The sequence below is a fragment of the Sinohyriopsis cumingii genome, chromosome 16 (assembly GCF_028554795.1).
Source record: "Sinohyriopsis cumingii isolate HCF-2022 chromosome 16, ASM2855479v2, whole genome shotgun sequence".
NCBI classification, from domain to species: domain Eukaryota; kingdom Metazoa; phylum Mollusca; class Bivalvia; order Unionida; family Unionidae; genus Sinohyriopsis; species Sinohyriopsis cumingii.
The window spans coordinates 74,065,522-74,081,367 of NC_142976.1; the positions used below are offsets into that span (position 1 = coordinate 74,065,522).

The following is a 15,846-nucleotide window of genomic DNA, read 5'->3' on the forward strand; positions in this document are numbered from 1 at the left end:
TCTCTCTTTCATAAAGCGCAATTAGGATTTATAAAGTAGCACTCGTGCCAAACAGAACTTACCAAATTAATTGATCTTTGGCTGAAGGAAATGGATAATGGACATATGACTGGAATTGTTTTCCTTGACTTCATGAAAGTCTTTGATCTTGTTGATCATGAAATTCTGCTGCAAAAGTTGAACTGTTATAGGTTTGACAATCCTTCTTTAAACTGGTTTAGATCATACCTAAACCAAACGTCTCAACAAGTAAGCATTGGCAATATTAGCTCTCAAACTCGCACTATTCATTCAGGGGTCCCTCAAGGCTCAGTTTTGGGCCCTCTCCTCTTCATTATCTATATCAATGATCTACCATTAAATAATGAATCCACAAATACAGATTTGTTTGCAGATGATGCAACCTTCTATACATCGAGTTCTGATACTGAAGTTATCCAAATGAGATTAAGCTCAGACCTTATTAGAGTTCAAAACTGGGCACAACAAAATAGGATGGTAATTAATGAAGGTAAAACAAAATGTATGATTTGGGGATCTCACAAAAGCTACACAAGTCAGGGAACCCAGAACTATCTCTTGCAATAAATAATCATCCGTAAGAAAATGTCAAACATGAAAAGCTTGTAGGTGTGACCATAGATAATAATTTATTATGGAATGACCATATTGATAAGCTTTGTAAAACACTGTCATCAAAAATTGCCCTACTCAGCAGAATCAAGAAATATTTACCAATGGAAACTCGAAATCTATACTACAAGTCATATATTCTTCCAACAATGGATTATTGTTCAAATGTATGGGGAAACTGTACTAAATCTGAGCTTCACAGGATTTACAAACTTCAGAAACAAGCAGCACGCGTAATTTTAGATGCATCTATTGATCATCCCTCAAAAGCATTATTTACAGAACTCAAATGGTTCACTATATGACAGGATAGATTTTCACAAGGCAGTTCTTTTATATTAATGTCTACATGGAACGGCACCAGAGTGTCTTCAGGACTTATTCAGGCATTTTTTAATACAACACCAATTGAGATCAATATCACATGGAAACCTTCTAACACCAAAACCAAGAACAGAGCAATTTAAAAAGAGCTTCCAATACTCTGGTACAGTTCTGTGGAACAAGCTTCCACTACGTGTAAAATCTGCTAAAAATATTACAGTATTTAAGAAGAGATATCATGAGCATGTATATGCTTCTAATAGATAATGGAATTTAGTATTTTAATACTAATGTTAAAATAAAAAGTAATTATTGCTATCTTCATATAATGTGCATTGTTATACTCTCCTTAAGAGGGCCTCAAGGGAGAATAGTCCTTGACTAATGAGTCACCCTCTATAAATAAAGCATTATTATTATTATTATTATTATTAAGGAGACCGGTCAGAGCATGAATTTTTACTACAAGAACCTTAAAGGTCTGTAACAGATGCACTATTTATTTTCATCCCCATATTCACTGATATCATGAATGCATTATACTGTAAATGGTTGACAAGTACAGGCCAACTTAACACAAGGTCATTTTATTCCTCTGTTTTGTTTTGGTTTTTCAGATTATGTCGGAGTGCCAGAACCTAAGCTTAGGTAATTATTCCATCAAACCTCTGGACAACTCCACTGAGGCCAATCTGCAAAAAATTATCCACTACTTTGCCATGGATATTGGAGTACCCAGTGTGTGTGCCTTTGGAATGCTGGGAAATATCCTGAATCTAATGGTTCTAACCCGTGAGAAAACACACAGAGCCCTAACGAAAATGGAAAAGTCAGCCCATATTGGTCTTATTGCTTTGGCTATTTCTGATTTTATGTTTTGCCTGTTAGCACTTTTATTTGCATTGATGCCTTTTGAAGAAATGTACACTAAGGCCACAATAACTTTATACTATGAGTGGCTTGGGCCAAGTTTTATCACAATATTTATCATAACTAGCACCTGGCTTACGGTCATTATGGCAGGTGAGAGGTACGTTGCTGTCTGCCACCCATTTAAGGCACGTAAACTTATTTCCTTAAAGCGTACGCGAGTTACCATTATGCTGATTTATGGAACATGCTTATGTGCAACAATTCCTCTGTTCTTTGAGAAGATTGTCAAAGTTGAGGAGTGTGCCCTCACCAATATGACAGTGTATTCTGTGGCATTACATGAAGTATTCAGTACCATCATTTCGATTCGACGTCTTGTTTGGGCTATCTTGTTTGACTTCATACCCTGTGCAGCTCTTCTCTACTTCAACACTTGCCTGATTTATAAGATACATCGAGCTAAAAAGTTACGACAAAATATGGCACCGATGCCGAAAGGAGCACTCGTACCAAAATATCGAGACTTGTTTACATATGACACAGCTGTTGTAAGGTCTGTAAATGCTTCGAGTCTGAATTATGCTGGACTACGACCCTTGACAGCTACAACAAGAACAAGAACACGAGAAGCCTCGTATGCACTCCAGCACAACTCTAGTCACTATCTTCATATCACACATAGGAATATGAACAACAGCCGGGCACAGACTCGTAGAAGAAACACTGATAGTGCTCTGAACAGTGTTACTGCAACACTGGTTGCTGTGGTTGTCCTTTTTCTTATCCTTGTATCTCCATCAGAAATTTTAAAATTCTCCTATAAAACCTCTGGAAAAAAAGGGCAATACACATCTGACATCATTCGCGATGTAACCAATTTCATGCAAGCAGTAAACTTTTCTGTCAACTTTGTGTTGTACTGTGCGGTAAATAAATCCTTCCGATCTACACTTGCAAGCATATTTTGTGGATGCCGGCACTCAATTTCCAAAAAATTTCACTTTCCATCCTTTGAGAGAGCTCATGTGAATTGTCCAACATTTGAATTGCGGACCTCTTCTTCCTAGCATGCCGAAACACCATCTATTAGTAATCTACCAAGTTTTAAGGGATTTAGCTGATATTTAGTGAAATCCCACAGATGTGAACATGTTTGTTTCCTTCTCTTTTGTTTTATGGATATTTTCAGAATCCGAATAAAAGAATTGTTTCCAAGAATAAGAGAGAAATATGATGGTAGAGATTGTAATATTCATGATATTAATACATGGGCTATATCAATGGAAATTAAAACTTTCTGTTTACTGGAGTGTTGTCATTCATCAAGCGTAAGAAGTCATACATGCCATAATCCTAGAATTTCGAAAATTCACTTCGAAAACTCGTTTAGTCATAAAACAAAACCACCAAGACACTTTTTCATCTTAAAGTAAATGGACCTTAAGGTGTAAAGACCATGTAAATACCCAAATAAATTAACTATCATATCAAAATAGCAATTTCTGATTGGTTGTATATCTAGCAAAGTGACAGTAAAATTGTGGATGGATCTCAAGACATTCTGGAGTCTGCACTAACAGGATTTCATTGTTGATTCTTTCTTTACATGTACAAAGGAATAATGATGGATGACTTCACTGTATATTCTTTCTTTGCATTTACCAGGGAATACTGGGGACTTCACTATATATCAACATATATTCTTCGCTTGTGTTTCCCTAAAAATATTGTTTTACATACAAACTTCATCATATAAATCTACACAATCATAAACAGGAGAAAGATGCTCAACTGGAAATCAACAAACTCAGTTCATGACTTATATGGAGTTTAAAACCCAGTGTCAATCAAAATGGATATTTTAAGAGTGATGTCCCTTGTGATACTTGTGATTTAGTTCACACCATATCTCTAGTTCAAATAACAGAACAGTTGTATGATCTCCAGTCAAGATGTAATTAGCTACATTAGAACATTTTTAAAGGGATGGATCACTGACATCTGTCAGAATACAACCGTTTTGTTTACTTCACTCAGTCAAGAATAAAATAGTGATGAGTGGCATGAAGATATGAAACAAGCATGGAATCCTTCTGTATTTTCAAATATGCATTGCATCTGTCATTACTGATGAAGATTATGATGAGTAACTGTATGACAACTATGTTTACAGTCACTGTTCCAGAAAAGGCTACCTGGTAATACTCCCCACCTGTGATCCATATATACTAAACAGTATAATATTCGCTGACCAAATAAGAAATTACTCAAAAGAGTTTCAAATACTCTGAAACTTTGCTCTGGAATAGTATTCTAGCTGAGATTAGATATTGTTCACTTTATTTCCTTCTTTAAAATCCAATGTATTCCAGTGGCTTCTGAGATGTAGTTAAAATGAGAAAGAAAACTACTTTATCTGTATTCATGATTGCCTCTGGCATCATAATGGTACCCATCTATATGTCACTAACTGTATACTGCATGTATCTTGACTATGTGGAATCAAAATGTATGTGTGAGTATCCATTTGATGAAAGAAAGGAAAGAAAGTATGCATGTGTTTGTATGTGTGCATTTGTATATAAATAATGTACAAGAGTGCCTCATGGTAGATTAGTTCTTCAGCTAATTGTGTTACCCTCTTTAAATAAAGTTATTATTATTATTATTAATAATTACATATTTAAAACATGAAATCAATTTCAAAATAGTTTTTCATAAAACATTTTTAAAACTTCTTCAATGAAGGGTGTATATTTGTTAAAAGGATCATAACAAACAGATTGGATTTGCTTTTGCCACTCAAACTGCTCTCCACCTGGACAAGTAATTAATGCCATTCTTTGACGCTTAATTAATGCTATTCTTTGATATTGTTCATAATCAAATTTAGCAAGGTGAATAAAATGAAATTTTGTTATGAATGTGATACAGAAAGTCCATGAATTTTTATCTCCTGATTTTAGTCCTTGGCTCTATTTTACGTAACAGTTCGGTCAGTTTAAGAACTCTACAGAAAGCTTCCACAAAGATCTGAACGAGTTTGTCATCTGTCAATAACGAGTTTGTCATCTGTCAATAACAGGGGTCAAGAAGCTAAATTCTCAGTAAAAAAAAAATTATGAGAGTAAAAACACTAAAAACACTGCCAACCAAATTTTCTATTAATACAGTCACAGACAAAAAATGCTGATAGGGTATGTAGGTTATTATTTATGTGACAGCTGTGAAATTGAAGATGAATTTACAGTTTTTATTAAAATGCCCAAAATGCTCAGAATTAAGATTTAACTTTCTTCTAAAGTACTATTGAAAGTACCCATCTTAAAATCTGATGAGGTAATCAGAAAAATAGCACAGTTTATATATTTTGCCTTCAGACTAGTGAAGACCACTTCACAAACTCTGTAATTATGTACATTATGTCATATGTATGTGATTATACAACTTACTTCCTTACTCTTGACGTAGAAAATAATCATGTGTTTCCACCCAATCGCCACCTACAGTTTAGAACATTTTATGTTAAGAGGGTGAAGTAATTTATGAAACTGAAGAAATGTTCTGTGTAGTAGAGAAAGTATACACATTTAGTATACTCCAAAAATCTGTTTCCAAAAGAATTAATTAAAACTAATCTTTTTATTTTGTCTTTTTACCATTCCAAAACAAAAGGAGAAAAAAACATAGACTGTAAATTCCTAAGCACATTTACATTATTGTTGTGAATCTGGCCGGACAGGCTCACAATGATTTTTTAAAATCTCCTCTACTTTTTGAATAACTGTCATTCAGGTTCCAAGACAGACAAATATATAAGACAAAATTAAGAGGGACCACATGTTAATTAGTTCTTGGTTCCAAGAAAGTCAAATATACAAGTATACATTATTATGTACTACCTGTTAATTAATATTGTTGGTTCCAAGAAAGTCAAATATATCCATCCACATTAATTGGGCCAACCTGTCTATTAGTATTTTTGGTTCCAAAAAAGTCAAATATACACATCCACATGCATGGGGCCTACCAGTCCATTAGTACTGCTGGTTCCAAGAAAGTAAAATAAATACAGACTGTACAAGTCCACCTCAATTGGGCCTGTACCTTTCAGTTTGCACTGCTGGTTTCAAGAAAGTCAAATAAATATAGGCTGTACAAACCCGCACTGACAGGGCCTACCTGTCCATTAGTACTGTTGATTCAAGACAGTCAAAAAAATAGACTATTCAAGTCCACACTGATGGGGTCTACCTGTCCATTAGCACTGTTGTTTCCAAGAAAGTCAAATAAATAATGACCATACAAGTCCACACTGACGGGGCCTACCTGTCCACTAGTACTGTTGTTTCCAAGAAAGTCAAATAAACAATGACTGTATAAGTCCACACTGATAGGGCCTACATGTCCATTAGCTTTGGTGTTTCCAAGAAAGTCAAATAAACACAGACTGTACAAGTCCACACTGACGAGGCCTACCTGTCCATTAGTACTGCTGTTTCCAAGAAAGTGAAATAAAGAATGACTGTGTAAGTCTACACTAATGGGCTCTACCTGTCCATTAGTACAACTTTTACCAGTACATAACATCTAATAAACTATTCAAATAATACACCCAGACTGACAATCACATTATGCACTGGTAAATCAGGGCCTATAACCTTCATTGCACAATTTCAAACAGCACAGATCCAGATCTGACTAATGGATCTACACTGAATATAACTGGGAGAGTGTTTTCCACAAATTTGAATCTGCCTGTCTGTTATTCAATGACAGACAAGATGTACATTGTACACATCTGGACAAGTTCTACACACAGATCCAGAGCAGCCTGCCCATTATTTGGTGGCAGACTAGATCTACATCATACACAACTGGGGGAGCCTTATTTGATGGCAGACTGGGTCTCACTATACATAATTGGGGGATGGTTACAGATTTAAATCAACTTTCCCATTATTCAAAGGCAGACTGAGTCTACACTGTACACTGTTGGGTGAGTGTTAAATATTGGTAGAGTGTACCTATCAACCACGGTCTAGTCCTGAATTTTAACCGTGCATGTCTGGTTGACCATTGTGATTAAACCGGTATCTGTAGTCTTTAGTTGCTTCAAAACTTGTATTTAAGTCATTTCTTTAAGAATCACTTATTTTGTCTTTTTTTGAAAAAGAAAGCAAGACAATGTCTTGTACAATAAATTTTAATTCATAAAGCATGGTTTGTTTTAATGTTTATGGTTTACATTATTGGAAATAGTTGATCCTACGAAACATGCTACATCATAAAACTTGCTGTTACGTGACAGGAAAGTTTAAATTTATTTCATGCTAAATACATTTTCACATCATCCTGTACAGTTCAGTACATAAATACATTTTAACTCTGATTTCCAGTTTGTCTTATAATATGTGATTTTAAGTTTAGTATTCAAAGAGGGACCAGGGGGGTGGATGTGGTCTAAGCACTCACCTTTACTGATCACTGCCATCTCACCTCTAACCACATTGATTCAAGTCTCTGGCTTGGCCAATGTGGGTATATGAGAAAGCTTGCCAGTAGTATCATGTGCATTGGTGGTTCTTACCAGGGCTTTCCCCAGGTTCCTCCTCTATCAGAAATACTAGCCACCACATATAGCTATCTTGTGCTGAGAAATGGCGTTAAACCCCAAAATAACAACAGCATGAAGTATTGCAAGATGCAATTTTCTCACATTCTTAATAACAGCAACCAGTGGGATCACACAGAATCATACAAATCCCTTTATTTATTCAATATATGTACTTGGGTTTTGTTTTTTGTGTACAACGATACCTGAGGGTAATTTATGTATATTGTAAATATTTTGAAACAGTGAATTTGGTTCATCCTATGCTGCATGTACAAAGTGCTTTCAATGGGAAAAAACGAATACTTCCAGTGCACAGATGATGTATGGCTGCATCGTCTGTGTATAAATGCCTCACCGTAAGACTAAATCTTCACATTACGGAACAACATGTTAGTGAGTGGTCTACTTAAGGACTTCAGCTGTAGAGGTATGTTGAGTTCTTTATTAATTTCTTGTGTATAGCTTATAACTATTGTGCTATCACATTTATTTCATAAATTGTCTGTAGTTTCAGCTAACGTAGTATAATGCAAATATATTTTATTCTTGTTTGTGACTTAGCAAGAGATTTATATTAGCAATATAAAGTTTCGTTTTTAAGAAATGTTTAGTACTGTAGGAATCTTATCAGGCACAGGTAGGTTCACTTCCATACCTGTTTATTGTTTTGTAATTATTGTGCTGATAATGTAATCTGTATAGCTTACCGTATAAAATGTCATTACATCTATCATATATGCCCATGTCATACATAGTACACAGTGTTAAATGTATTTTCAGCTGATCAGAGTCACAGCTGTAGAGCTGATAGGAGTCAACGTCGTACCAGTTGACAAGCTAACCTTAGAAGTTGCCAATAGCCGCTGTAAAGCTGAACCATAGCAGGCGTAGAGCAGATTGAACAGTGTTGCTGGTCGAGTAGCAGGTGATTGGACATTACTGACCAACTGGTGGGTGCTGACTGCTTGATTGACCAAGGAATTGAATGGTGGTTAGTGATTACCTGGAATACTGACTGCATGACTGACCAGTGTTACTGATAGCCAAGTGTGCTAGTGACAGAGTGTTTAACTCCATACATGTAATCTTTTAGCCGTGGGTTAATTTTGGGGTTTGTAATACCCAGTGTTTTAGGATTGTAAAGATATTTCGTATGATATCTGTCCCTTTCTTTTCATCATTTTACTATTTGAGTAAAATACCTCATTTGTCACTATTTGAGTGAACTCATTTTTACTATTTGAGTAAGACACATCATTCTTTTCGTCGAGTGAAATTGCTGTCAATCATTCACCCTTGTCCTTGTACTGTGTTAAGTTATTTATTTGTATTTTCATTTGTTGCATTATTAGGTTCATGCGGATTGTGTTAATTTGTCCAATATTTGGATCTTATACATGCACATATTAATCATAATTCTTTTCTCATTTAAGTCATTCATCATTAAACATTGTATTTGTATCACCATCAAAAGTGTTCTGTTACAAATCCGAAATCCAACCCGGTTATCTTGTTACAGTGGGATCACAGGAGTCTCAACAGTCAAACCACAGTGAAAGTTTCTTGATGATGCTAGTCTGCCTAGAGAGAATTCAATCACACTCTGAAAGAGACGATGGCTTGGTTATCAAAGACAGTAGGCATTATAACTGACTGGGAACATCTCAGATTATCTGACATGATTTCAAGTGTCTGAGATACCAGTCTTAATACCTTAAAATAATATGAAAACATGACTGAGTCAGTTATAGATCAAAAATAGATCTGTTCCTGTTGCCAGCAAAGCAAGGAGATAAGATTATCTGTGAACTAGTAATTTTATAATCTATTGTTACAAGGAATAATACACATTGGTAGTGGGCTTGTGTTATTATAATGCACAGTGGTAGTGGACTAGTGTTATGATAATACACAGTGGTTTTGAACAAATGTTATTATAATACACCAGTGCTGGCCAACTTTTTGACACCATGGGCCACGGAAAAATGTTTTTCATAAAGCCGAGGGCCTCAGCAGAAAACTGAAAAGCAACAACTATATAGCTGCTCGAGCTCTGGCGGGCCATTTAAAATCAGCCTGCTGGCCACATGCAGCCCATGGGCCACAGGTTGTACAGCACTGTAATACACTCTGGTATTGGTAGTAGTGGACTTGCCTTATTATAATACACAGTGGTAGTGGACAAATGTGATTATTACACACCATATCCTCAAAATAACAACAAGTACTCAGAGAGTTGCAAGATACAATAATAGCAACCAGTGGGACCACACAGGAGTCTCAACAGTCAGACCACAGTCAAAGCTTCTTGATGATGCTACTCTAGTCTATCAAGAGTGAATTTGATCACACTCTAGTCCATAAAGAGGATACAGTTTGGTTATCAAATTTACTGTCCAGTAGGCATTATAACAAGAGTGGGTACACCTCAGTTTATTTGACATGATTTAGAATGTCTGAGATACCAGTCTTAATACCATAACATAAATTTGCTTAGGAAATATAAAAACATAATTGAGTCAATTATAGATCAAAAACATATCTGTTCATGGTGCCAGCAAAACAAGGAAATAAGGTTATCTATGAACTAAGAATTTCAAAACCTGTTGCTACAAAGAATAATAAACAGTGGTAGTGGACTTGTGTTAATATAATACAAAGTGGTAGTGGAAATGTGCTATTATAATACACAGTAGTAGTGGGCTAGTGTGATTATAATACACAGTGGTAGTGGACTTGTGTTATTAAAATACACATCAGTAGCGAACTCGTGTTATTATACCAGAAGAAGTTTGGGGATTTGTGTTATTATAATACACAGTGGTGGTAGACCTTTGTTATTATAATTCTACATGTTAGTGGACTTATGTTATTATAATACATAGTGGTAGAGGATTTGTCTTGTTCTAATACACACTGGTAGAGGATTTGTGTTTATTATAATACACAGTGGTAGAGGACTTAAGTTATTACAATACAATGTCGTAGAGGACAAGTGTTATAATACACAGTGGTAGTGGACTAGTGTTATTACAATACACAGTGGTTGTGGACTTGTGTTATTATAAAACACACTGATAGTGGACTTGAGTTTTAAAATAGGCAGTAGTAGTGGACTAGTGTTATTACAATACACAGTGGTAGAGGACTTGTGTTATTATAATTCACAGTGGTTGTGGACTTGTGTTATTATAATACACAGTAGTGGTGGACCTTTGTTATTATAATTCTACATGGAAGTGGACTTATGTTATTATAATACATAGTGGTAGAGGATTTGTCTTATTCTAATAAACAGTGGTAGAGGACTTTCTGGTAGAGGACTTGAGTTATTACAATACACAGTTGTAGAGGACAAGTGTTATAATACAGTGGTAGTGGACTAGTGTTATTACAATACACAGTGGTTGTGGACTTGTGTTATTATAATACACAGTGATAGTGGACTTGTGTTGTCATAATACACAGCAGTAGAGGACTTGAGTTTTAAAATAGACAGTAGTAGTGGACTAGTGTTATTACAATACTCAGTGGTAGAGGACTTGTATTATTATAATTCACAGTGGTTGTGGACTAGTGTTATTACAATACTCAGTGGTAGAGGACTTGTATTATTAAAATTCACAGTGGTTGTGGACTTGTGTTATTACAATAGCCTGTCAATAATGGTAGTGTTGTTGTTGTTGTTATGGGGTTTAATGCCATTTTTCAGCACACGATAGGCTATATATGGCCGCCAGTATTAATGGTGGAGGAAGAACCCGGGAAAACCCCGGAAAGAACCACCTACCCACGAGAAGCTACTGGCATGCTTTCTCACATACCCATATTGGCTGAATCCGAGACTCGAACCGGCGCAGACAGAGGTGAGATGGCAGTGATCCATAACGGAGAATGCTTATAGACCACTCAGCCACTCGGGGCCCCATCAATAATGGTAAGAGAACTGCTTTGTTTTGTACAAAACAAAATGAACACATTGTCATTTGATTAGATTGTGAAGCTGTGTGTGGACACGTATTGTGACAGTGACATTGAGGCTGCAAACTGACCCGGTTCTCTGTGGTACAAACATTTGAGAGAATGATAAACAGGAAGGGTACAGATAAATCTATAAATAATATGAAAGATATTTTGAATCAATTTCTGTCCACAGACCCAAATGACGTACCAAGTTTTTATGCATTGGATCTATCAAAGATACCACCTGTATCTTACAATTATGTGAACATGTCAATTTTATTGAAGGACATGGAAAATGTGAAACATTCAGTGGACATACTTCAGTCCAGGCGGAGATGTTGTGTGCAATGCAACACTTATGTGAACAAACCCAGCCATGTTCGACAAAGTACATTACCTCCCCATGTTGACAATTCAAACACAGTTCAGTGTGACATTATACTCATTGAAAATTCATCTGTAAACTTAGGCTGCAGTACAACAAATCATGAGCTGATAAGTCAACCATATAGGTCAATGAGGAATATCCCTGAACCCAGTCGTTCAACAGAAAGAACCATTACTAGTCGCACACACAAAGATGTGCAATGCACGGACTCAAACAGCAACGAGACTTGGACTAGTGCCAACAAGACCTGATCTGCTTTATGGGATGCAACAGCAGAAATCCATTATAATAATAAATCAGATGTCAGTGAATTAAACCACAGCACAACTGCATTAAAAACGGTTGCATGTTCAGAAGACACCAAAACAAGGATTTGGAAAACGATAAAACTTTTGCTAAAGTCACAAGTTCTCTGCAGAACAATGACCTCTGTATGGTAGCATTTCCACATAAAACATCGCACACAAATCTACATCAATGACGGCTTAATACGTTTACAAATGTCCAATCCACACACCAGTTTCCAAGAAGGCATGGAAGTGTTATCATAGGAAAGCATCCTCAAATCTGTGTACAGTGCATCCAATGCGACAGCAATGCATATTCGTGACAAGGCTTGCCCCCAAAACGCAGGAATCTGACATCTCCTCGTATATTGAGCATTACTCCCAGATGGAAAAACTAGAAACGAAATCTAATACCTATGCCAGCTTCAAAATCACATGTGATAACCCTACACACAATGCGATGATGAACGTGGATGCATGAACAATAAACGCATTGGGTAGAGACTACTACCAAAGTTGCAATTGAACACTCATGTCCACAAATTGGACTCAAATACACATAATGGATACTGTATGCATTTCTTTTTATAACTGTCATTCATTAACAAGAAATATACAAAATGGAAGAACTTTATGTGATATTTCCGATCTTTGTTTCTTACAAGAATTGTGGCTCCTCAACAGTGAATTTGACTGTCTCTCATCCATACACGATGAGTTCTATGGATCAAAAGAATAGCCGATTGAATCTTCTAATGATATTCATACAGGCAGACCTTACGGAGGTGTCGGGGTACTATACCGTAGATTTCTCGCAAGTATTATAAAAGTACGACACCTCGATGATCCTAGATTAATAGGTATTACTATCCATATGGGGGATTCCTCCTTGCTTTTTGTCAATATCTATTTACTTTGTGATCTTGAGGAAAATATTGGGGAATTTGTAGATTACTTGGGCAAAATTAATCCTATTGTAGAAAATGCTAATACTCTAAATGCTTATGTAGTAGGAGATTGGAATGCTAATACACTCAAACCACTCCATTTGGAGATGAACTTTGCCTATTTTGTGACGAATATGGGTATATCATATTGGACTTAAAACTAATAGTAGACCACACAACACATTTTACTTACGTCAGTGATTAACACAATACAGTGTCTTGGTTGTGTCATTGTGTCTCTACATAGTCTGCTCATTCCGCTATAAGTGATATGAGAATACTTCACACCCTAGTAGGGTCCGACCATCGTCCTACTTTAATGACTATTAAGACTGATCTACTTCCAGGTTTAATTCATTCCCCAAGGAACTCTTAAACTTGAAATACAACATCAATTGGTCAGACCTTACTTCTGACGAAAAACTGAATTATACTCAGACATCTGCATTCTTATTAAGCAAGATTGAGACCCCACATTGTGTTGTGATCTGTAATGACCACGGCTGCACTAACCAGATGCATATGAAACAGATTAATGGATTATACACTGTTATAGTAAAAGCTTTGTCGAACTCCGGTAATAGCTTGACTAGTAAATCCAAACGTAGTCACCGGGTTATACCAGGCTGAAATGACCGTGTCAAAGAACTACACGAATTTGCATGAAATGCTTACCTTATGTGGCATGATAATGATAAACCTCGTCATGGCCATCTCAGTAACCAAATGCACCAAACAAGAGCACAATTTAAGTATGCTCTTAGATTATGTAAGAAGGAGGAAGTAAAACACAGAGCAGACTCGCCAGCACAAAAATTTGAAAATGTCAACCAATGTGAATTCTGGAAGCAAGTTAAACAAAATACTACAACAACTTCCAATAAACTACCAATCTGCATTGATGGGAACCATGGTCAGAATAATATATGCAACATGTGGAAAAATCATTTGGAAGACTTTACTAAAAAAAATTAATCGAATAAAAAGCATGTGCTCTAAGCATTGAATACCCCTTCTGCTCGTATTGAGGTAATTACATTATCTGAGATCCAAAGTGCATTTACAAGATAAAATGGGGGAAAATGTCCAGGATCAGATATTTTATTTGTGGAACATTTTGAATTTTCAGATACTAGACTTCATGTGCTATTGATGACTTTATTTAATTGTATGTTTGTGCATAACTTTGTACCAGACGATTTCACAAAAGTTACAATTATACCGCCACTAAAAAGCAAACTGGTAACCTGGCAGACAAAAATAACTACAGACCTATAGCTCTTAAGACTAATATTTCAAAACTATTTGAATGCATCATACTGCAAAGATGTGAAGTCACAATCTCCGATAATCAGTTTGGTTTCAAAAAGCAGTATTCAACAGATTTATGCCTATATGCTTTTAAGGAAACTGTCAGCTATTATGTAGAACATGGCAGCCCAGTATTTGCATGCTTTTTAGACACTAGCAAGGCATTAATAGGGTCAATCATTGGACACTCTTTAAAAAGTTGATTGATATTAAAATACCTGTTTACAAGGTTCATATTTTAGTTAACTGGTATGGCAAACAGTTGTATTATGTGCGATGGGGAAGTGTAATATCCAGTGCTTTCCATGTAACCCAATGGGGTGAGGCAGGGGGGTATTCTTTCCCCTTTGTTATTTAAAATATATAGATGAGTTAAATCATAAGCTGGGTCAGTGTTACATGAGGTTACGTCTGCCACCCAATGTGTTGTTTCTTAACAATTTTAGTTTTGCTGACGATATGTCATCGATAAGTCCTATCACAGGTTTAAGGAAATTATTACAGATATGTGAACAACGCGCATTTGAGAATGATATCATCTATAACACAAAAAAATCAGTATGCATGGTCTTTCAGCCAACTTCTTTCAAATTACCATCTCCTCCCCCTGTAGAGCTTAACGGCAATGCTCTTACATATGTCAACAGTTATACCTAGTTGGGTCAAATTTAGAAATTCAATCAGTCAGATAATGAAGATATGATGAGACATTACCGATTTTTTGTGTACTTGAACAAACAAGCTTCTATGAAAATTTAAGATATGTTCAATGAATATCAAAATCAGATTATTCAAATCTTATTGCTGCACTATGTATTGTGCTCCTCTGTGGACAAACTTTAGTGAATGTATGAAAAGAAAACTAGTTGTTGGTCATAATATTAGTCTCATAGATGGAACAGTACCTCCATCATGTCTGTAAATTATAATGTATTCAGTTTTGATGAAGTAATGAGAAAGTATGTATTCTAAATGATGACAAGAATATCTAGTAGTAAGAACTGTATATTGAAATCTCTTTTGACTTTTAAAATAGTAGTAGTGGGCTAGTGTTTTTACAATAAATAGTGGTAGTGGACTTGTGCTATTATAATTCACAGTGGTTGTGGAGCTGTGTTATTACAATACACAGTGCTTGTGGACTTGTGGTATAATAAGTGGTATAATAATACACAGTATAGAGGACTTGTGTTATTATAATACACAGTGGTAGTGGACTTGTGTTATTACAATACACAGTGGTTGTGGACTTGTGGTATAATAAGTGGTATAATAATACACAGTATAGAGGACTTGTGTTATTATAATACACAGCAGTAGTGGACTTGTGTTATTACAATACACAGTGGTTGTGGACTTGTGGTATAATAATACACAGTGGTAGTGGACTTGAGTTTTAAAATAGACATTAGTAATGGATATTTGACTTGCAGAAGTTGAATGTGTAAACCAATAGGTAACATTTATTTAAATTAAACACTACCTGCTTTTGACAGTAAATTA

General features: G+C 35.7%; 2 protein-coding genes across 2 annotated transcripts in view; one reads left to right on the plus strand and one right to left on the minus strand.

Moving 5' to 3' along the window:
• Positions 1-15,846, minus strand: part of LOC149780789 (ATP-dependent DNA helicase Q4-like) — a 292,890-nt gene that overhangs the window by 156,824 nt on the left and 120,220 nt on the right. The gene's annotated exons all lie outside the window — the stretch shown is intronic.
• On the plus strand, positions 1,578-5,475 carry LOC149780790 (uncharacterized). Its single transcript, XM_089937228.1, has one exon. It carries the CDS (start codon positions 1,578-1,580, stop codon positions 2,895-2,897), a length of 1,320 nt encoding a protein of 439 aa, XP_089793354.1. The 3' UTR covers positions 2,898-5,475.

Bases quoted from the DNA above. Each gene is read 5' to 3' on its own strand.
- LOC149780790 (XM_089937228.1), top strand. From the start codon at position 1,578: ATGTCGGAGTGCCAGAACCTAAGCTTAGGTAATTATTCCATCAAACCT.